General features: G+C 35.3%; 1 protein-coding gene across 1 annotated transcript in view; it reads right to left on the reverse strand.

Annotated features, from left to right (window-relative positions):
* Positions 1–23,735, reverse strand: part of LOC144968441 (protein kinase C-binding protein NELL1-like) — a 234,137-nt gene that overhangs the window by 155,471 nt on the left and 54,931 nt on the right. The window contains exons 4-8 of the mRNA XM_078906816.1: positions 16,464–16,614; positions 14,581–14,857; positions 5,259–5,331; positions 4,661–4,743; positions 2,398–2,529 (exon numbers count right to left, since the gene is read on the reverse strand). Of these exons, the coding sequence (XP_078762942.1) occupies positions 2,398–2,529; positions 4,661–4,743; positions 5,259–5,331; positions 14,581–14,857; positions 16,464–16,614 (716 nt within the window). The remainder of the gene's footprint in view (positions 1–2,397; positions 2,530–4,660; positions 4,744–5,258; positions 5,332–14,580; positions 14,858–16,463; positions 16,615–23,735) is intronic.

Below are 23,735 nucleotides of genomic sequence, written 5' to 3' on the forward strand. Positions count from 1 at the left end.
TACATTCCCTCTAAAATACAACAAATGTTTAAGGTTATACACAGTTTTGTGTGTTGGTGAAATTGATATATCGGACACCACTGATAAATATTTTACATAAACGCAAACTACAATCAATACCGATGTCAAAGAAGATTAAAACTGAAATGCAGATGACATTTAGAAAAAAAAAAATAATAACATTCCCTTTTTCCATTCCCAATGAATTTTTTTTTCTTCATTGTCTTTCGCGAGAAAGGCTATGTGGTCTTGTGGTATGACACTCGCCTTCGGATCCGAAGGTCCAAATTTTGAGTCCCGCTGTGAGCGGTGCATAGTTGAGTCCCTGGAAAAAGCTCATTACTTGAATTCTTTCATAAAACCCGGATGTAAAATGAGTACCTGACCGTTAACAACAATCTCTCGAAATAAAAATTGTGTTATCGCCTGACAGGCGTCATGTCTCGTCCTACAAGTTTGCTGTTAGCAAGTATTTGAGCACGGTTAGTGAATATTGAGCTATATAAATGCACACGTTTTTTAAAGTTTTTTTTTTTTTTACAAATTCTCAGGGGGAAAAAAACCCAAGATAACCTAGGCGTCAACCGCAGTGGAGTGCTTTAAAGTGAACAATAAGGTTTAAGTTTCCTCCTCAACATATTAACGGGATGTATAAACGAGGGCTCAAGGATGTTTCCCGATCGGTCATCTCACTTTCACCGAAATTATATCGTTTTATTCTCTCACGTGGTTCAGACTTAAACTCAGAAAATTATATAAAATAGGTCCGCAGGTTCGACACATGACTAGGAACTCACAGGGTGTGCCCTTAAAAACAATGCACGCAACTTCCTCAGTCCATTCAGAGAATATAAGGTATCTAGGTCTGTTATATACCGCAGAAAAATAAATATACTAGCGTCCTGTTTGAAGGGTATCAAGTAATTGCTACTATTTAACGCTCGAGATAGTTCGAAAAAAATTGTGCTCCATGGGTGTGAAGAATGGACTTATATAGTTTGCAATCAAACAATACACATTCGGAGAGGGGGAAAATGCATGTATCACGCCATGCACATTTTACGAAATCACAGATAAATTTCCAATTTTCCCTTCAAACTACCCGTGGCAAAGAAACATTCTCTTTTGGCAATAAAGTCAAACGCGGATGTAAGTATTTTATTATAGAGTGTTATGTCAAAAGAGCAATTACTGTACACCACCATATTGCCCTACTCTGAATAAACACTTTTTAAAACATTTGACCAAAACTCGTTCTTCAAATATCGTTCGATTAAAATAACCCTCATGTTGCCAAAATCTTGCAAACTTGGGACTTAAGCAAGTTTTTCTTGAAGTCACAAATTTGTGAGTTTTTGACAAGATAACGCTCATTTTAATCGATCGTTATTTCAAGGACGAGTTTTCTGACCATAATTTTTTTTAACGTTTTCATATTTTCCAGAGTACGACAGCATAAGCGATAAAAACAAGCTATCACCACCTTCCCCATTTATTGCCTGTTTTATATGATAGTAATAACATCATGGTGATGAGTACTCAGACAGTAAGTAATACAGAAAGGGATAAGATTAGAAAATGTACTCGGTACTCATATGTTTTATCACCAAACTCATTAAAAAAAACTGCTACATTTCCCCAAACCAATCATCGTGTGTGACGTTAGCTCGTCTGACTTCTACTGTAATCAGGAGGTCTGAATTTTTTTTAATCAAAAGTCGAGAAAAAAAAAATCGATGATTGTTTAGGGATGTTTTTTTTTTCATTCTGATTTCTTATTCTTGTATTGTTCTTTCTGATTTCTCCGGTAAGACAATATTCACGCCTTTCTACAGATCAATCAAACAGAAAGTCCAATAGGAAATAAAGTATTTCTTCCCTTAGCAAATAATCTACCGGTCAATCGTGCTTTGGAGGTTACTCTGTTGGTTCTTAGTCGTATTAAACTATTGGCGAACCGAATGGTAGGGAGTCTCTTGTTTTGTAACAAGATCGGGCGATGTTGAGAGTGGCCAGTAGCTCGACGGGTGACAATGATTTCAAAACCCCAGTCATGGCGTTGTAACCTTGGAAAAGACACTTGAAAAAAACTGAGATACGACACTTACATTGTAGAATGACAATTTTCCCATTAAGTTCTCGTACTTCAGAAGCAATGGCGCACAATTCATTCTCCTTTAGTCATAACGACAAACATTAACATGGTAACAAATTAAGGAAAGGCAGTCACTGGTGTAAGATAAAGATCGGAAAAAGTGTATCTGAAGCAGTGCCAATAACACGGTACACAACGTTTTGGCTGTGAACCGCTCTTCAGCAGAAATCTGGAGATAATGCGTAACTTCGATGGCACACTCTAGTGGGACAAATAACTAAGGATCTCAAGACAAGTCTTACCTTGCACAGACAGACATTGCATTTGTCTTTCATCCATTCCTCCCCATCTCTCCTCTTGGTTCCATTGTCGTAACAATAATGAAGACATTCGCACTGTTCTAAGTCATTCAATCGCTCTTCAGCTCGGGTAAGCTGGAAAAGATTTTTTTTTAAAAAACCCTTGAGCTTTCATATAGAGAAAAATCTAATAAATTTGCTCAAAGCGCTTTACAATTGGTGCTAAACCAACAAAAAAAAATTGACGAGCCATGATGTTGATGGCGCTACATTTTTTTTCGACAGAGAAAACGCTGTTACAGACAAGACGCTAATTTTACACATAAGTACGGAGAGAAATTGCAAAATATTGCATTAAACAAGCGAATAACTGGGAAGAAATAACGAAATAAAACATATGCACGGTGCACTTAATATATTTATATATATATATATATATATATATATATATATATATATATATATATAAGCATACAATTTTAAAATACAATTACAATTATGATGTTGTCCATGCTTGCCTGGAAGTCGTCAATGCTTAATAAATTACAATTACGTATTTCTTATCTTCAGTATTTAAATATTACATAGAAAAATATGTTCCTCTCTAATTACTATTTCAATATGCCAAGCTCCCGAAACAGCCAATTACCGCAAGCATATCACGTAAACATTTTCTCCATTTCAGTGACAGTAGAGCCATAATGAACGTTTATCTCGCTTGTTATGTTCATTAGATCTCTTCAAATGTAAATTTCTCCTTGCCTGTCAATGTATTCTGTCATGCATATCCACTTAATTATATAATCATTATCTATTTCCAAGATTTATAAATAAATGGACAGTTTACTGACTTCATGTTATTTTCATAATTGACAGTTCTGTTAAAGTTCAGCTGAGACGCGTTATTTTTCTTACTATTTTTATAATGCTAAATTAACGCACTTGTTTCTTCAGAAACAACAAGTTCTTCTTATTCCGCCGGAGAAATCGGTGAAGTCCTCTTGATTTTAGATTCAGCAACAAAATGTGACCGTTGATAGAATTAATTATTTACAAATTGTCGTCTAGTATAGCTTGGAAGTTGATTACCGCCATAATGACTGGCACATGATTTGAATTTAAGGGGACTGAACTCACTGACCCTGTTCACGTATATTCGCCTCCATGAATAAGACCTTCAATTTTGAAAGAAAACGTCCATAATTATACTATAATACTATATCTATAAACAGGGGGTGATTTTCAAAATCTGCAAAGTCACATCCAGATAGAACATGAGTTTATACTCTCAAGCAGTCAATTAATAGTTTAGAATCATTACAGAAGATTTGACGTTTCAAAATACAAAGGGTATTGTTCTACGAGGCAAACAAAACTAGAATTTTACTGTTTACGTTTTTTGTTTTAATTGACTGAAGTTGCAGTTTTTTATGAAGGATGAAAATGTGACTTAACAGATTTTCAAAGTCAGCTCCTCAAATAAACACATTTTTACTTCAATATCCCAGCATTCAATTCTTTAAGCTTGATATAGTTAGCGAAGCGATGTGATTTGATCACTAAACTTAGTCGGCCAAAAAAGTTTATAAAAAGTACTTTACTGTAAAATAAACATGTTTTACCCAACGCTTTTATTTTAGCACATTTATACTTGATTTAACAAGTGGCACTTCCTTTTATTACTTCGTCTTCAATAGATATCTATGCGATAAACAGTTTCGTTTGTTAAAAGAAAGTAGACAGTGAGAAGTATTTATCAATAATTTGATATTACCTTGAACACTCACTACTACTTATGATAAATATTTTTTTTTACATTCTATTGGTGATCATCCGTAACCTTAACATCGTTAACGTCATATAGCCTGACACTTCCCTTAAAATTACGTCACAAAACAGCGCGCCGGCGATCACAAAATGAAACTTTAAAAATGAGTTATTGCTCGTAGTGATCAAGGAAACTGATTGTGCTAGTGAATACAATTTACTGTTCACTTTATTTCGATGGTCGTCAAGGTCACTTCTGCCCACAATGGAGTTTAACGTTTAAAAAAAAAAAAAGAAATATCAACATTTTGATTTGTTTTTTTTTCGTTTTAAAGAACTATATATATTGATCCTCCTCAATAAAGCACGTAAACTGCTTCCAAGTTTCATATTCTGACTATAAATCAATTTTCAGCATTTAAATCACCCAAACATTATACTGTTCAGAGGCGACGGGTCACACAATATGACAATGACGTTATGACTTATTCAGTCTTACCTGATGTGTTAATTCTTTATACATGACAGACATCTCTTTGACCCGCTTCTCTAGTTCTTGGAAATTGGCACATGTTGGACAATCTGGAAGAGACATTTCGAATATCATGCTCAAATAAAGATTATTGATCTCTGATTTGATGAACATAAAGAGATAAAAGGGGCAATAAACTGTATAGAGTGACGCAAACTTCTTTCATTATGATAATTTGTATGATTTAACTTATACTGAATTGACCTGCGTGATAATGGCATCTTGGAACATTCTCTATCAATATATCCATCTATCCATCCATCTATACCTCTCTATCTCAATCTCCCTATCTCTCTCCATCTATCTATATCTCTATCTTCCTATCTCATGTATATCTATTTATATATCTGTCGATCTACCTATCTCTCCTCCTATATTTTGACAGCTATCTATCTATTTATCTATCTATATTTCTATCTATCTATCTATCTATATCTATCTCTGACCTCTCTCTCTCTCTCTCTCTCTCTCTCTCTCTCTCTCTCTCTTTCTTTCCCTCCTTATCTACCTCTGTATCTAGCTATCTACCTACTTGCAAAGTTTGTTTTTTATTCCCAAAGCTTACCTGTATCTTGTTGTGGACACTGTAACAGATATCCATGCGCCTGTGTGACTATCTTTACATCTTGTAAAGCTCCCTGTAATTGTAAAAGTAAATTTTGATAACCATGTCGGAATAAAAATATCCATTAATGTTATCGATCTATCTTTTCAGAAATACTTTGAAAAATAAATATTTTGCCGTTACAAGTTGTCAAGAAAAAAATAAAATAACTATGAATACGTATACAGAACATTGACAGGGATTTGCCATGTTCGATGGGCTAACCTACAAAAAATAAACAAAACATTCAATGTTTTGTTTATTCATCTTAACTACGCCACTACCATATCATCTCATTCATCTGTGGTGTTTCATTCATCCTGTTTTGTTGATAGAGGGGAAACCCGAAACGTTCATTTGATCTGTTTTTGTAATTAAATTGAAGCTTACATTCAATTTCACGTTATTATTTATTTCTTCGAGCTTCGAGCAGAAACATTTACACTTTGATTTACATTGTAACACAAGTCAGGTATTGATGTTATAACCACGGTGTTAAGTTTGTACGATAAGGGACGAGGGCCAAAGAAATGAATGGTTGGATGGATGAAGGAATATGTAAATTATGTATGAGTGAATGAAATAATGAACCACATGATAAAAGGATTTAACAAATTTAAAAAATTAAGAATGGATGAATGTATTTACAGATGTAATGTTTGTGTATATAGATAAATGTAATCACGAATAAATTGTTGAAGGACTAGATGAATGAATGACCGAATGAACGAACGCAAAAGTACATTACTGAATTAATATACGAATGATTGAATGAATGAATGGATGGATGAGGAAGAGGGGAAGAAATGAAAGAATAGAATGAACAAGTTTTTTTGAAAAAGCAAAACGATAAACAGTCAACAATCTTTAGCCAATTCTTAAATTCATAAAATAATGTCGGTGTCATAAAATAAATAATCAACGAAGAGGTGAATGAACAAAAACGATTGGATGAATGAATGCTTGACTGAATTAATGTCAATCATTTCATTTCCAGACAAATTACCGTGTGTCTGGCTTGAAAAACATTTTTTTTAAAAATCTATATGCAGTTTTCAATTGGTTAAACAATTCTGCTCTTGTTTACCTTCAAGAATTTTCCACTTTTATGAGAGCAGTCGAAATTCAAGATCCGCTAATTTAAATCTCCTTAGGGAACCTCCAAAATCCTTTGACCACCATGCCCTCAAATTGTGAAACAATTTCGGTATTGAAACTAAAAATAGTGAAAATCCACTTACTTTTAGAAAATTATTAAAAACTGAGCTGTTCTGTAGGGCATATAATTTGGATTCTTAGTTTGTATTTGATTATAATATGTCATTTTATCATCGTATTTATTTGGTGTTTAACATGTCAGTTCTATATTTGTGTATGATACATGACAGACAGTGAGCAATTCTTGATTGGAACTAGGCGCTATATGAATTTATAATAATAATAATAATAAATAATAATAATAATAATAATAATAATAATAATAATAATAATAATAATAATAATAATAATAATAATAATAATAATAATAATAATAATAATAATAATAATAATAATAATAATAATAATAATTCAGACGCTCTAATTGAATTAAACATTTTTGGAAAAGTTGACTATAATTTTTCTCCCCCCCCCCCCCCCCCCCACTCATTCCCTTATTTATTTATTTATTTATGTATTTATTTATCCACTTATTTATTTATTTACCTATCTATTCATTTATTTATTTATTCCATTTATTTATTTATCTATCTATTCATTGCATTTCGTCAACTTAACATTCAGACTACTCATTTAACAGCTCAGTTCCGTTCAACCGGGCAACCACCTACAGAGCCCCGAGCTTGGAAATTTGAGAATGAGCCACTCATAAGGAACACAGTAGCACGCTGTTAGAGCAAAACACGAAAGTGGCAGTGACATTTATTTAGTAATATTACATACCGCGCAATTCAAAATCTCCGTAGCGCTCGGCAAATTATCATATCGGTGGAAAGCTATCAATTGATCTGGGCTTTACTGAATGGAGTCAAATGACCCACTGCGACATTCATCACTACGGGGGAAAACAGCATGAACTGACGTGTAACAAAAAAAAGACGCGAAAAGGAGGACAACTAAACATTGGTTTTGATAGCGACCAGCATGAGGGGCTGATCTGATCGCCTTATGCGATATAAACATAATGGATATAAATCATGTGTGTACTTTGAACCCGTTATTTGACACCTTTCCAGATCAAAGCGGTTTCGAAGATTTCTATGCGTTCATGTTTATCTTCTCGCCTTTTGTTCTTTGATACTTTATGTAAATCTGATTTTACGGCACTTTGAAATCTTTGAGAGGAGAATGACGCTTTTCACTCATTCAAAAATTCCAAAAGAATGTATCAAATTTTATTGTGGATACGCTAATATTGAAAAAATAAAAATAAAACATCAACGTGAGAGCCGATACATCGTGGATGTTTTGATATCTTGTCAGTCGACTGTCATGAGGGATATTTATTCTTGCTGACTGAATGAAAAACTACACAAGACTCAAAATCTTTCGTGTCGGGTCACAAATGGATGGTTTTTGGTAAACGTTACCGTTGATCGACTCCCAGCCGGTACACGATAAGTGTACTGTTACTGAATGTCGTAAACTTGAGTGACTCTATATTGTTTTAGACAAATTTCTTGGTATTTGGAACTTTCTGTCGACTCGATACATACATTTTTTTTAAAAATGGTAGTCAAGAAAAATTGTGTGATACAGACTAGGTAGTAAATGATCAGGAATTACTCAACTTAACGACACAACACGCTAATTGTGGGCTGGGCTGGGCGGATTATCCAAACGTTACTTTTACCAATATTTTGAAATCCCTTCAGTGGACGATCATGGTGGAGTCATGAGGAAATCTATAATACAACCCTGCTAACTGAAAAGCAATATAAGGCACGAAACCTCGAGTATCGGAGCGCAAGTTAGTTTAGTTCCTGATCAAACTAAAAATAGATTATCAATATGCTCCAAAATATACTTGTGATCCACTACGCAAACTGCTATTGTTTTGGATTGAAGTCAAGTTAAGATAGTCGGAAATATAAAATGTTGCGTTGACAAATCCTACATATCTATTTAAACTACCAAGTTCAATGCATAAACTTAAGTTTCATATTTTAAAACTATAAAATCCATCATCAGCATCAATACCACTCAGGCATGAAAATGATTTAGGACGGTGGGTTGTTATATTTATTGAGTATATTTGTTAAACTGGTTGGATCTGATATTTACCCACCAGCGACCTTTCACAAAGGTAATACGCATCTATATGATATATACTGTCCATTCAACACAACCGAAAACGGTATACAACCTTATTTCCACGGACCTTCTAAGGCTGTGATGGACTACAATAATTAACCGTTCACATTCTGATTCTGAATCCCTCATTAAACATTCAAACTCCTTTGTAATCCATCGCGACAACCTGTTGTTATGTCTGAATAAACTGGATTTTAGCATTTGAATTTAAAGTCAAATGATTAGAATGAAGTGTATATCTAACTTTTTAAAAAAAAATATTTTTCAACGTATACAAAACGCACAAATATCACCTTCCATAAATGAATTATAAGCTAAAATTTGTATTTTAAAGTTCAATAAATCTACCCTGACATAATATGGTTCTGGGACCACTGGTAACATAATTTATCTTAGAATCAGATTCTATTGTATATCAAAATAGTCATGATACTAGGATCAAATTAGCTTTATCGATAGCGGTGCCTCCCAGGGTGAGCTCTACTTGCATCTGTTACTCTACAAAGGGAGGTAATTAGCAGTAATGGGGCAATTCAAGGGACGTAAATCCAGCAGTATTAATATATCTAATCCCCCTCAGTGGGGCGCCCAAGTTAAGAACCTTTTCAAAGAAGTCCACTTTGCGTCTCCCACAGCAGGACTCGAACCAAAAGATCTACAAGTCGGAATTCGAGTATCATACCTCAACACCGTCTGAATAGTTATATCATTTTCATAATCTTAATCGATATGAATAGGACCGCCCTTTCTATGTGTCTCAGTAGTATGAAATTACTTTGTCACTCATTAAATCATGATTTATATAGAGTGTAAGGGGAAAAAATGGAAAAAGTCTGACACTGTTTCAATACGAAGCAGAAATCAGAAACATTCAAATATTTACAAGCACCAAGAACAAGACGTTGAGTTAGTACTTGCCAAGTTTAATTCAGTATCCTCTATCCGTTAAGAAACAATGCCGGTTATACCAAAGTCGTATAAAAATCACATTCAAAGTTTTCAAACTGGCGTCTTGTTTTTAGCAGCCTGGAGTGACAAGTGTAGGAAGTTGCCCCGTCTTGTTGGGAATTATTTATTTTCCTAACAGAATTACACAGTTTTCAATACAAATCAGAAATGACATTTGATTTATTTCTAAAGATATGGTTGTGTAGTTGCCTAACAGGCAAGACGTGTTTTTGTTGTTGTGACATTTCTCTTCAATTTTTACCGATTTCAAGGATTTACACGTCTTATTTCAATTCAATTTTTATTCAAGGATTTTTGTACAACACGTAAGATACCATTGTGATATTGCTTTAATTATATTTTATACGGTTTTGACATCATTTTTATCGAAATTGTTTCGGACTATTTTACATGTTTCACCAAGACCCCGCCATTTTTACTCGTTCTCACAACCAATTTTTACTGTCGGCTGTCGTTGGACTTTTATTCACCCTGCGCTTTTATTGTTTACAAATTGAAAACACACATTCCGACCTCAAACGTGAACACCATTACAATCAACAAAAGATTGTCTGTAAACGTGGTGGTCGACGTAAACAACATGTAATTGAAACAACAGTCCCGCGACGTCCAGTGAACTGTCATCGTTCAACTCGACCACCACAGACGTTAACAAAAATATTGACAAATGACACAAGACCAAGTCATGGAAATCATAACATTTGTATTGGCCATATTAACGCACAGTCATCGAGAAACAAGACATTCGATATAATCGATGTCATAGATCAACACGATATCGATATTTTATATATAACTGAATCATGGTTGCGTCAGTTTGGTGATGAACCTATAATGAAAGAAATGACACCTCCCGGCTACAAGATGGAATCGTTCCCAAGAAATGGACGATCAGGAGGGGGGATCGCCATCATATACAAACACGCTCTTTCGTCTAAAATACAAAACAGGCCAATTTCGTTCAAAAGTTTCGAGTGTGTCCAAACCACATTGACCTACCCTCAAATTTCATTTTTAATCACTTGTATCTACAGACCACCCCCAAGCAAAAAGAACAAACTGAGACAGAATGATTTTGCTGACGAATTTTCAGATTTTGTATCAAAAGACACATCAAATAAGCGAAAAATTTATATCGGCGATTTTAATATTCAGTTTGATGTTGATCAGAATAGTCTCGTTAAAATTATAAAAAATATGCTGAATGAACATGGCCTCACTCAGTTAGTGACCTCTCCAACTCAAAGATTGGGGCACATCTTGGACTGGTTCATCATTGACACACCCTCGCTTGTTGAATCAATTAAAAATATCAAAAAAGAAATTTCAGACCACAATCTGATTCTGGCAACTCTCAAATGCATCAAAGAGAAAGCAAGGAAAGTCAAGATAGTGTCTAGGGATACCAAAAAAATAGACATTAGTTCCTTCAAAAACAATCTGTCAGAGGAACTAGGAAGAATGGATATACCATCAGCACAGAAAACAGACGAGGTACTGCGCAACGTCATCGACAGGCATGCGCCAAAGACAACTAGAATAATAAATTCCAGGAAACCGTCTCCGTGGTTTAACCAGAGTGAAAAAACTGCCAAAAGGGAAAAAAGGAATGCAGAGGCATCGTGGAGAAAATCGGGCCTTGAGATTGACCGGCTGATATATATAGCAAAAAAGCATAAGTATAAAACCACCTGCAAAAGAGCAAAAAGAAACTATTATAACACAAAACTGTCATCAGTGAGGGACACTAAGGAATTTTTCTCTGTTTCAAAGGAACTTTTAGGGAAGAAAAGGGCATGTGTCTACCCACTAATATCCCGGTAGAAAAGCAGCCGGGTGCATTTTCAGATTTCTTTTCGGGAAAAATATCGAAAATTCGGAACAATTTGGACCTCGGGCAAAATGAAGATATAAATTTCCACCCTTTTTCGGGTTCACAGGGATTCTCTTGTTTTAAAGAAACAACTGAAGAAGAAATTTCTAAAATAATTTTTTCATCTTCCTCGAAGTCATGTGATTTAGATCCTTTACCAACTAATATTTTGAAATTATGTCTTCCTGAATTGTTACCTTGCATAACTTATATTATAAATCAGTCACTTATCTCAGGACAAGTCCCAGATATCTATAAACATGCAATTGTAAAGCCTCTCATAAAAAAGCAAAATCTCAATGTAAATGACCTTAGTAACTACCGTCCCGTCTCAAATCTGCCATTTCTTTCTAAAATCCTTGAAAAAGTTGTACTCAGACGTCTTTCACAACATCTCCATGAAAACAATCTATGGGAAAAATTTCAGTCAGCTTATCGTTCTTACCACAGCACAGAAACTGCTCTGTGCTGTGTTGCGAGTGATTTGCTTGATGTTTTAGATAAAGGTTCTGTTTCTCTTCTGACATTGTTAGACCTTTCGGCGGCGTTTGATACTATTGATCACGGTATTCTCATTAAACGACTTAATATAACCTTTGGCTTGTCTGGGACTGTCTTGCAGTGGTTTGAATCTTATTTAGATGGCAGAAAGCAACAGGTTATGATTTTAGATAAACTTTCTCGTCAACATACATTGTCTTTTGGTGTTCCTCAAGGCTCTGTTTTGGGTCCAATTCTTTTTGTTTTGTATACTTCTCCATTATCTAATGTCATCACTGGTCATGGGCTGCGCTATCATCTCTATGCAGATGATACGCAACTTTATGCTACTGATAAAACTAAAAATCTCGAAAATATTGTGAAACGTGTGGAAGAATGTGTGACGGATGTGAAAGAGTGGATGGATGCAAACAAGTTGAAAATGAATGAGTCAAAAACAGAAGTGATGATTGTGGGAAATAGAGGGCAGTTGAAGGTGAATGATGGTCTTGAGGTGTTGATTGGGGTGAAAAGATCAAAGTTTCAAAGACTGTGAAAAATTTGGGTGTCTATTTTGATTCAGAAATGAAAATGTCAGCTCACATTTCTGCTCTCTGTAAATCATTATACTTTCAATTGAAGAAAATCAGTTCGATCCGTCAGTATATTGCAATTGGAACATGTAAAACATTGGTTGTTTCCCTCATTTTTTCGAAACTAGACTATTGTAACTCGCTGCTTGTCAACTTGCCTCAGGCTTCTATTAAACAATTGCAACTACTGCAAAACAGTGCAGCAAGATTAGTTTTTGGCAAAAAAAAATTTGATCATGCAACCCCTTTGTTGGCCTCTCTCCACTGGTTGCCCATTGAAAAGCGCACATATTACAAAGCAGCGTGTCTTGTTTATAAGTGTTTGGCTGGTATAGCACCGGCATATCTCACAGATCACGTGGTCATGTGTAAATTTGAAAATTACACTTTAAGATCATGTAATGACCAAACGAAAATTTCGGAAAAAAGATCAAGAACAAAATTTGGTGATAGATCGTTTGCTTGTTTCGGCCCCAAGATTTGGAATGAACTACCACGTGGTCTGAGGGAGTGCAAGTCTTTACCTACTTTTAAAAAGAATCTCAAGACACATTTTTACTGTATTTGTTTTTCTTGACTCTATATGAATCCTTGATTTGGCTATGAATTGTTTTTGTTGTTGTTATTTTTTTTTTTTTTTTTTTTTTTTTTTTTTTTCACTTAAAATTGATATTTATATTGTAAAGTGCCCAGAGCTTGTGTTTTACACGAGAATGAGCGCTATATAAATGTGTATTATTATTATTATTATTATAAAGATAAATGGCCTCCGATAAGTCCTGGCTGACTTGATTCCAATGGACTACAGCGTTAGTCATTGATATCCAACATGATCTATAGAGTCGTACAGCGTTTTACACAGAAGAAAAGTTAAAAAGAGTCATTTCAAAATGTATGGGAATGACTCATTATCCAAGACGTTGATCAAATACCCCGTTATTGGGCAGCTGGATTGAATTCACATTCGACTAAATTCACTGAATATCGATATCCGTTTCTAAATGCAGAAACCAAAATATACTTCGGCTCAAACAACATTAAGGCTCCATAAACCGAGATGTTCGGATTTTTTAAAATATTTATTTTTGGCTCTGATGTCAGATAACATTATGATACAGTCGTCTAACTTTGGCTCAAAACCTTTCGAGAATCTCAAAAAAAAATGATATAAAATTCCCTTTAATCGTACGTATTCTTGAATACGTCCTAATTGTATATCAAAATGATAAGAGAGTGAAATATCCCGGGCTGCAGTACAGTTCCGCAAGTGTACTAGTATCGAGAAAGATTTCTTTTGACCTTGAGTTTTTTGAGGTTTTTATTTTGTTTTTTTTTTTCTAAGGATATAATTTACTTTAACCCTTATTCCCATTCTGTATTCTTATAATACCTTGCACAAAAACTATCACTTTAATAACGTTTGTTTGTTGTTTTCTTTTTATCAAATTAGTAAAGTAATGAGGGAGTGAAGGAATGAACGAATGGGCGGATGAAATAATGGTTGAATGAACAATTAAACAATCAAATTCTTAAAAGAAAAAAATTAAGTACCAACTCCAAGACCAACTGTAAAACAAACCGGGTAAAATCCGACCCGCCATATTGTGTTATGTCATTAGCTTGTCACTTCGTCCTAGTACACTTGCGGAACTGTACTGCAGCCCGGGATATTTCACTCTCTTATCATTTTGATATACAATTAGGACGTATTCAAGAATACGTACGATTAAAGGGAATTTTATATCATTTTTTTGAGATTCTCGATAGTTCAGTTGGTAAAGCACTAGTGTGTCAAGCAAAGGGGCAAGTATTGATATCGATGCCCGATGGGAGTCGATATTTTTTCTGGCCTCCCCGTCGCCAGGCAGTGATGGGGAAGCCGGATATACTGAATCTGATGGAATATACTTTGTGATAATCTAGCGTACTATCCAAAAGGTAGCAAGCAATTAATAGTCCGTCTGATGCTATAAAAGCCGTGATAAACTCTAAACTACAAGGACTCTGAAAGCCGACTTTCCCATTTTATTTATACTTAAAGTGGTAGAGTACTCACCCTGAACAACGCTTGCTGCCTATTTCTCTGGCCAAGGAACAATGACAGAGTTCCTGACGGCCCAGGAGGGTCGAGAGAGGGAATGGCCCGTTGGTAAATGCGGTTACAGTCCACAAACAATTTGACTTCATCGCCACTTAATGATAAGGCCAGCTTGTGCCATTTGCCATCAGCTAACCCATATGGGAACGTTTCGACTCGCAACTGGCCCTGGTGACTGTAATGGAATCGAATCTCGTTCCTCCGTCCGCTGCTTTCAATCTCCAGATACAATGACCTGAAGACAGAAAAAGATAGAAAACATTCCTTGATAAAATTATCATTTCAAATATGTTATATATTGCCTTCTTTATAGTAAATTATTTCAAAATAAAAAGTCCAATGTATCTACGTAAATTATGTACATTTATTCTTCTCCTGCACCCGAACATGCTAGTGTTTGTGTGTGTGTGTGTGTGTGTGTGTGTATGTGTGTGTGTGTGTGTGTGTGTGTGGGTGGGTGGGTGGGTGGTTGCGCGCACACGCGCGCGCGCCTCTTGTAGCAATTTAAATGAAGAAAAGGCAAATTATCTAAATATCTATTTTAAAAATTCAATTTAAGGTTTAATTAGTAATTAATCTCACGAAATAGATTTTAAAATATTTTTCGTTCAATAAATTTGAAGGGACCAAAACGTAGAAAATATTATGGTTCAAATGTATTTCTTACAGACAATTCTCGTATTGCCATGCAAATGAAGTGATAATGTCTCATTTCATTTATCTATAAGAGTCGATAGAGAAAGAAAGGAAGTGCAACTTCCGTCAAAGGAAACTACTATTTAACCTTTCATTTCAAATTAAAGTCTAAGTTCAATCTAATCCAAGCAATTATACAATTATTATGCTGCCGTACTCTCAAAAAAAAACGAAATAAAATGACCCCCGTCTTGTCAAATAATCACAAACCCAAGACTTCACGGAGTTTATTGATGTCCCAGGTTTAATAGTTTTTAGGAAGATGAGAGTCGTTTTAATCCACCAATATTTGAAGAACAAGTTTTCTTTCTAAAATTTTTAATACGCGTTTTTCTAAAGTTGAGCAGAGTGGTAAGTCAGTAGATCTGAGGTTAAGATAAGATTATTAGTCTTCGGAATAGTCGATAAGTAATTAAATTACGACTCTCAAATGGATTGTCTGGAAAGATTTATCACTTTGTCGTGGGGAATTCTAAGTCAGTCATTTACAAAATTAAAATGAAAGAGTAACATCTAAATATGTGCTTCATAGAAACAGAATTGGTTGAGTATCCGGGTGTGTACGATAAGGTGGTCAATACTTTGCAATATAGTAACGGCATTTCCAAAGAGTGGCAAACAACTGTTATCATCGGTCTCTCGAATAGTGTTTACGTCTGGTACAGACGGATATGTTCTGTTGAAAAAGATGAACGCAGTATCTACCAAATGTGTTCAAAGCATTTTGAAAGGGACCCCAAGCCAACAACAAGACTGAATATTACGTAGGACGAGACGCGAAGTCTGTAAGGCGCTTTTATAATTATTTTTTGTTAACAGAGACCATTCTGTTACGGTCAAGTACTTTTTTCCTCACCAATTTGAGAAACGTGAGACAAGATGATTTTTCAAGGACTCAAGTTTTCTCCGCCTAAACATAATAGTTGAATTCGGATATTGAGTTGAGCATTGCATCACAAGACAAAAAAATAATAATAAAAATAAAGAATAAAGGATTGAAATACCCGAGGTCCTTGGTAAAAAACCTCCAGCACTTAATGGGTTTCAAAAACGCAATCCCACCATCAATTACTGATAAGATTAGGGTTTAATGATCAAGATCAATAACTCTTGGCAATCAACGAGTCGGGTTTTCTTTTTCTTACCTGTTAATGTCTGATGACAGGGCGAGTATCGTCCCGGAGTCGCCCACCTCCTGACGGACAGCACACAAGAATGTGATCTCCCGGTGGTTACGTAACAAGCGCAGAGCCTTCGAGACCACAGAGTCTGGTAAAGAGATGTGTCGGTTCGATTCTGGGGATGATAGGAGATATAACTTTTTAAAATAATAAATCGTTGGAATTTAATAGGCAACTAGAACCACCAGGGCAGAGGGAAGAAAACCGATGTTTAGAGCTAAGTGAAACTTGGAAACTACAAACCAACAACAGCAGCCAACTAATGCGAGATATCATTTGCAATGCCGTATTGGTTTCAGATTCTTTCTTGGCTTTTCCATGGACTCCATTTTGCCACATCAGCTTCAGGACTAGAACAAAGGACTTATACGCCAAAAGCCAAATGCCATACTATTATACCACAAAGTCGCAATGCAAAAGACAGCGCACATTAAGTTGGTCATTTTTGATTTTCTGTTTCCATGTCAGCTCAAATAATCTAGACGACGGAAACATCATCTAAACCTCACCATTCAGAAGATATTCGTTAAAAAAAAATATAAATATAAACAATTCAACATAAAAATACGAGTAATAAGTGATTGTTGTCTCTTCTTTGATGCGTTATACACAGTATAATTTTCAGCTATACGTGTTGATGATAATGATATAAATAGAACGATTTACTTTACGAGGGGTATGTTATAACCCCCAAACCTCTTGTGTAAACAGAAAGTGAATAAAGTTCAAGCTTACGTAAAATATTCGATAAATCAAAGTGCCCGATATCCAATTATTTCTACGTGTTCCATCATATTTCCTAAGATTTATGAGGCTGCACAAGATGAATAGTTATTAAAATGAATAATAGACTAATAAAATTCCCTTTATCCCCATGGGCCTTTTTGTTCTTTATGGTCTTTCTCGGGAAAAGACCGAGATAAGACCCGAAGCGGGGCTCGGACCCAGGGGGGAAGTGCAATACGTTATCCACAGTCATCTTCATCTCTAATGCATCTATATGGTCAATGTTTTTTGCTGACGAAGATTTAGTATGTGAAACTTTCGATTCCTGTCCATCGATTCGATGTGCTTGTTTCGATCATTTGCAAGAGCTACAGATATTAAATATAAATTTTCGTTGATTATGGACTATACCAGAGACCTTCTAATTGCAGCACGATCTAATGATACATTATGCCTACGAAGCAATCAGAGAGTATGTGGTTCGAAACCAGAGCCCACAAAAACTATATTTTGTTATATAATTTCTATTTTTCTATACATTTAGTCTGTCACTTCACTGTAACATAACTTTATCTTGCACCAGTTACTTCTTCCAAATCTTTTATATTTTCAGTTAAAAGTTGGTAATCTCTTGAATATTGGCCACCCTCCCCCACTTCAAACCAATTACTGCCGACGCCATCCTAAGAATGAGCACTAGAAGGAGGGTGGTTAGGGTGAACGAATGGCTTAGAAATAATATCATATACACTGCCTGTAACTAAAAAAATTAAGCGATACCATAACATTTAAAATAAACTTCTCCCAGAGACCCTCTATTGAATGAAGAATAACAGCCAAAACTAGAACGATTTGGAATTTTGGTGTCTGTTGTTCTGTTAAAAAAATCTTTTGAAATATAACATGACTTTGTAAGATAAGATAAATTATTTCATTGGTGTGTTTAAATAAATGCACGTTGGTGTGTAAAATACTTGAGATGTTATAAAGGGTAATGACCACTAAAATGTGCTCAAAGCGTTTTACAAAGGGCAGACCCTAGGCCAACAGCAAAACCTGACCGTAAGACGGTACATATCGATAGACATGACTGCTCTAAAACTTACTTTATTTTAGTTATTTTGAGTATGTGAAGAAAATACGAGTAAAATGCCCTTTCTAAGGGCTTCACTTTGCGTTGCCAACAGCGAGATTCAAACGTTCGACTTTTAACCAAATAAGCTTTGTTAGATCCAAAAGTCCTCTTCTATAAAACAAAACATCGTCTGAACACGGCCTTATGTCGGGTGATTTTGTGGCTAAGACATTGCTTTTTAGTTGTGTTTATTTTAAGCATTGTGTTTCATGTATTTGGGGGGGGAAAAATTCAACTTTTCTAAAGATCATAATTCTAAAATTCCATATTTATCTATTTTCTAAATTGTCAATTAACTTTGTAAAATTTAGTTCCTTCCATTACATCAAAATAAGGCGTACGGCCATATTTTTAGACTAATGTTTATTAATAAAAGACAATCTGTCTAAAATTGATATAAGAATAATTGTTATGGGGATAGTAACATGATTTTATCGACTGGTGAGTTTGAAATTCCAAACTTGTTCAAAATTCAAGCCAGTGTGAAAGAAAAAAAAATCAAGGTTGGGGATTTCCAAATCCAGAGCATGAGTGCAAAAAATCGCAATGAATGTACAGCGTATTCAAGAAATAACAATATAAATATTATCTATCTAGATATAACCCTCTTGACTAGAATAATAGCTCTCAACTCATTATTAATCCTTCAATAGTTTGATGTGTCACATGAGCTGTGTTATTTGATACAAACGTTTTTATGATTTCACCTTTTGTGTTTTAACATTGGATGAATGGAACCGTGACTTGATATGAATTAATGAGAAAAGTAAGATGTTAATCTGGAATTAATTGGTGTCTCTCTATATTTCAATGGGGAAAGTTGCTTAAATTTTATCGGAAATCTAAATCAACCCGCGACATCTTTGGACATTATGTTCTTGATAAATGCACTGGTAATCTAGATATTATACAACACTATTTGAAATTGGCGTTCTGGTTTTGAAATTTCACAATACAAATATATATTGAGGGTAGGATTTTTTTTAGGTTATTTTAAATTTTGGTTCGTTTTATTTATTTTTTTATTTTTTAAAACATTTTATTATGTAAAGCGCCGCAGAGCACGATTAACGTGGATGTTTAGGCGGTATAATAAATTCATTATTTTTTTTTAATTATTAGTATTATTATTATTATTATTATTATTATTATTATTATTATTATTATTATTATTATTATTATTATTATTATTATTTATTATCATTATTATTATTATTATTATTATTATTATTATCATTGTTATGATTATTATTATTATTAGGATGCAAAACTATCCTAAGTCGATTGACGAGAGCTATATGGTGCGTTGAAATACCGCGCACCTTGTGTCAAATCGACATTCCTTTCGTTAGACCCACTTTTTACATAATATTAGTATCTAAATGTTTTGACTCTCCTGAAAAGTTACGTTTGTAAAATACGATAGTTTTGCAAACTACCCTTGATATAATATACTAACATGCTTTTTAGTCTTTTGAAATAATATATTAATATGATTAGCCGTGGAATATGGTGCCCGTTAATGTCTGAAGGGTGTGGATGTACTCAGCCAGAAGAAAGTCGGAAAATAATTGCATGCATAGTAGTAGTAGTTTTAGTCGTAGTCGCAGATGTAGTGGTAGTAGTAGTAGTAGTAGTAGTAGTAGTAGTAGTAGTAGTAGTAGTAGTAGTAGTAGTAGTAGTAGTAGTAGTAGTAGTAGTAGCAGTAGTATAGTAGTAGTAAGTAGTAGTAGAGTAGTAGTAAGTAGTAGTAGTAGTAGTAGTAGTAGTAGTAGTAGTAGTAGTAGTAGTAGTAGTAGTAGTAGTAGTAGTAGTAGTAGTAGTAGTGGTAGTAGTAGTAGTAGTAGTAGTAGTAGTGGTAGTAGTAGTAGTAGTAGTAGTAGTAGTAGTAGTAGTAGTAGTAGTAGTAGTGGTGGTAGTATTAGTAGTTGTAGAAAGAATATTAGGAGGAGAAAAAGGAAATAGAGGCAGGGTAGAAGGAAGACAAGGAGCAAGAGGAAGAGGTAGTAGAACAAATTCAGAAGATATAGGAGGAAGTTTTTACAAATGTCACTTTACGCGTCAATGGCCACGTCGTTCCAATTGACGTCGACCACATCCAAGAACGCTGGATCTTGATCATACAGTATCAAGCTATGATTTTACAAAGGCCACGGTTTGACACAGCACTAAAACTTTTGTCACATCAGTGCGATGTATACCAATTAAATGCAAAAACTGAGTTGTTGGAGGTGCTCAAGGTAACTCTTTAAAACGACTTACTGTTCATTTTATTTTGGTGGTCGCCGCCGTGATATACAACGAATACTTTTGGGCAGTGTTAGACGAAAGGGACGAACAAATCATGTTATTGGTAGTTTCAAGCAATAGCTTGTGTTATTCCATCATCAAAAACGAGCATATCACACACCATGCAGTGTGCAAGATCCCTTTTCATTCTTATCGCTAACACAATGACATTGCAAAACACTTCTGAGAAGTGATGCATGACATCAAAAACAAGGCAATTGGATTCAGTAGTCTGGTGTCACGCCGCCCGGCAACGACGGCCATCTTGATTCTAAACAAAGAAAATCATTACTTTTATTCTTCATGCTGGCTATAACTTTTCATATGCCTTGTGATCAGAATGTGTAAAAGTCAAAACATGATCAAATTTATGTTTTTTTCCCCTCTGGATACGCTTTTATGCTCGCCAGAGAAATATTTCATACGGGCGTCCGCCATTGCTCCGATAGTTTAGAGCCAGCGTTACTAAGTTACCATACGTCATTAGGAAAGAAGTGACGTTACGACTGTTGAAGAGTATTCTTAAGATTACAATTGCGTCGCGTCAGTGGTATTATGTCGAGATGAACACAATATAGAAAAAAAATTATCTAGATTTAAAAATCAATTGGTCATAGTTTGGAATTTTAAGGGTGAAAAAGGTGTGTGTGAGGGGGGGGGGGGGGGGGGGGGGGATAAACTTAAAGAAACAAAGTCATTCTCCTCAATGAACGCTTTTGTTTTAATTCAATTGCTATAATATATTATGTGTTTTGACTCAAATATTGTGTTAAATGAGACTTAAAATTCAATTTTATGCATTACGTTCATCCCGATATCATACCGTTATAGGATTATTGGACATAAATGGAGTGATATAATCATCTTTTTAAATTGTACTAGAACATGTTCAACGCCAACATCATGGCCACACACCCGCCTGCTACGCCCCACCCCCCCCCCCCCCCCCCACCCCTCCCAAAAAAAAGAAAAAGAAAAAACAACTATTTTCCCATATAGGGTTGGGTTTTTTTTGTTTTGTTTTGTTTTTGTTTTTGTTTTTTTAATTTGACCAGAGAACTTTCACTGAGTCGATCACAAAAACCAACTTGTAAAGAAGCTTTAAACCTGATACGTCAAAGATCCTTGGTTACAATTCTTGCGCTCAGTAATATCAAAGGGGGGTGAACATAATTTGTTGTTGTTGTTGTTGCTGTTGTTGTTGTTGTCGTAGTTGTTGTTGTCACTGTTGTTGTTGTTGTTCTTGGAGGTGGTAGTCGTGGTGCTGGTGTTGGTGATGTGGTGATTGATCGCGGAGGTGGCAGTAGGGATGGATGTGGTTGTGATTGTGGTGGACATGATGGTGATGGTGAAAGAAAAAATAACTTTCATGTTTCATATAGAGAGCAATATCAACTGAATGTGGTCAATGCGCTTTATGAGTACCGAGCCAGCAGCAATACATATATAAGCGCTATATTATTTTCCCAACAGAGATCAAGCACTCATTTCACTCCTAAGTATAGTGAGAGAATGTGACAAAAGAGTCTATTCAAATTACTCTACATCGTGATTGGAGGTCCCGGCAGCTCAGTTGATAAAGCACTGGGTTCACTCGTAAAGGGACCGAGATTAATCCTGGGTGAAGACGAGATTGTTTTGTTTTTGTTTTTTTTAAACCCCCCCCCCCCCCCCATGTCCACCCAGCAAGGACTGAGTGGCAGGGTTTGTCAGATCCGGCGGAAAGTACTTTACGTTCTATCAAAATGTAGCAACCAACAGTCATTGCCACTTTCACGCTATAGAAACCGGGATACACTCTGGCTTTATGGACTTTATGGCTCTGAAGTGATACTTTTTTTTCCTTTACTATAGAATGTTCGAACTAAGGATCACGAGGTTAGAAGATAAGCGTTATACCTAAAAGACAACAAACAAAAAAAAAAACCACGAAGACTAAGAGGGATAGGGAAAAGAGATAAATGGGGATAATTCAAAGCCGGCCATCGTCCCTATTAACGCTGTCCAGTTTGATTGAATCGAAGTAGTCCACAAATCCATTTGTGAGCCGAGGTGATTTTAGCTGGAATAACAAACTCATTTAACAGGTGCCGACCTTAGACCAACGTAAACTTTAACCAGTTAACTGCCGTACTTTGGAAAGACTCATATTTTAAAAATTTGGGCAGAAAACTCGTCCTTCAAATTATATCGATCGATTTAATTGATTCACGTCTTGGCAAAAAGTCCCCGGTTTGAAAGTTTGTGCCAAGATGAGGATCATTTAAATGAAATCGATCGGTATTTGAAGGACGAGTTTTCTGGTCAATTTTTAAATAATATGTGTCTTTCCAGGGTACGGCAGGTAGCTGGTTAAAAGTACTAGGGAAGGGCAGGTGAACGCCTAATGTCAATCAACGGTAAAAACCTCGTAAAACAAAGTAAACAGTTTGGGTGAGGAATAAGGAGCTTTCAGAGTGAGTGTTCGCCTTTGAGATATTGTGTTGTATTGTATTGTTTGTGACCAGTCGTCTCAATCCAGTAATTTATCGGGGTGTGTCGGGTGGTTAGGAGTGATTTTTTAGTAAACGTGGCAAATAATTGGAGATTGTAGTTTTTGCCACGATAGGAAAGAGGTTGCTTCCTTTAAATTTTCTTTTAACTCTTCAGTCTACCCAATAATAATAGATCGCTGGGGTGTTGTTGTTTTTTGTTTTGTTTTTTGTTTTTTGTTTTTGTTTTTTTTTTTTTTTTGTTTTTTTTTTTTTTGGGGGGGGGGGGGGGGGGTTGAAGATCTGACAAAAAAATAATTTAAGATACGAATCCTGTCAAAAGGATAGCATGAAATTATTACAAAACGTTTGACACTTTAGTTCCCAATATGATTGGTTAAATGGGCCTTGTCGTGACTACGAAAGGAGACCTGATGTACTGGGAGACAAGGAAATTATCGAGCGATCTACATAATGTTTATGAGATATATCCCGATAGACAGCTGGATATAGATGGGATATTGTTATCGTAGATGACTGTTTACTGATAGTCGGGTCTACATCCAAACAGATGTATAAGTCGATAAAATCGTCATCTGGCCTCGTCTGAACCCG

The sequence above is a fragment of the Berghia stephanieae genome, chromosome 3 (genome assembly GCF_034508935.2).
Source record: "Berghia stephanieae isolate SIO BIC M18660-M18661 chromosome 3, UCSD_Bste_1.3, whole genome shotgun sequence".
NCBI lineage: Eukaryota > Metazoa > Mollusca > Gastropoda > Nudibranchia > Aeolidiidae > Berghia > Berghia stephanieae.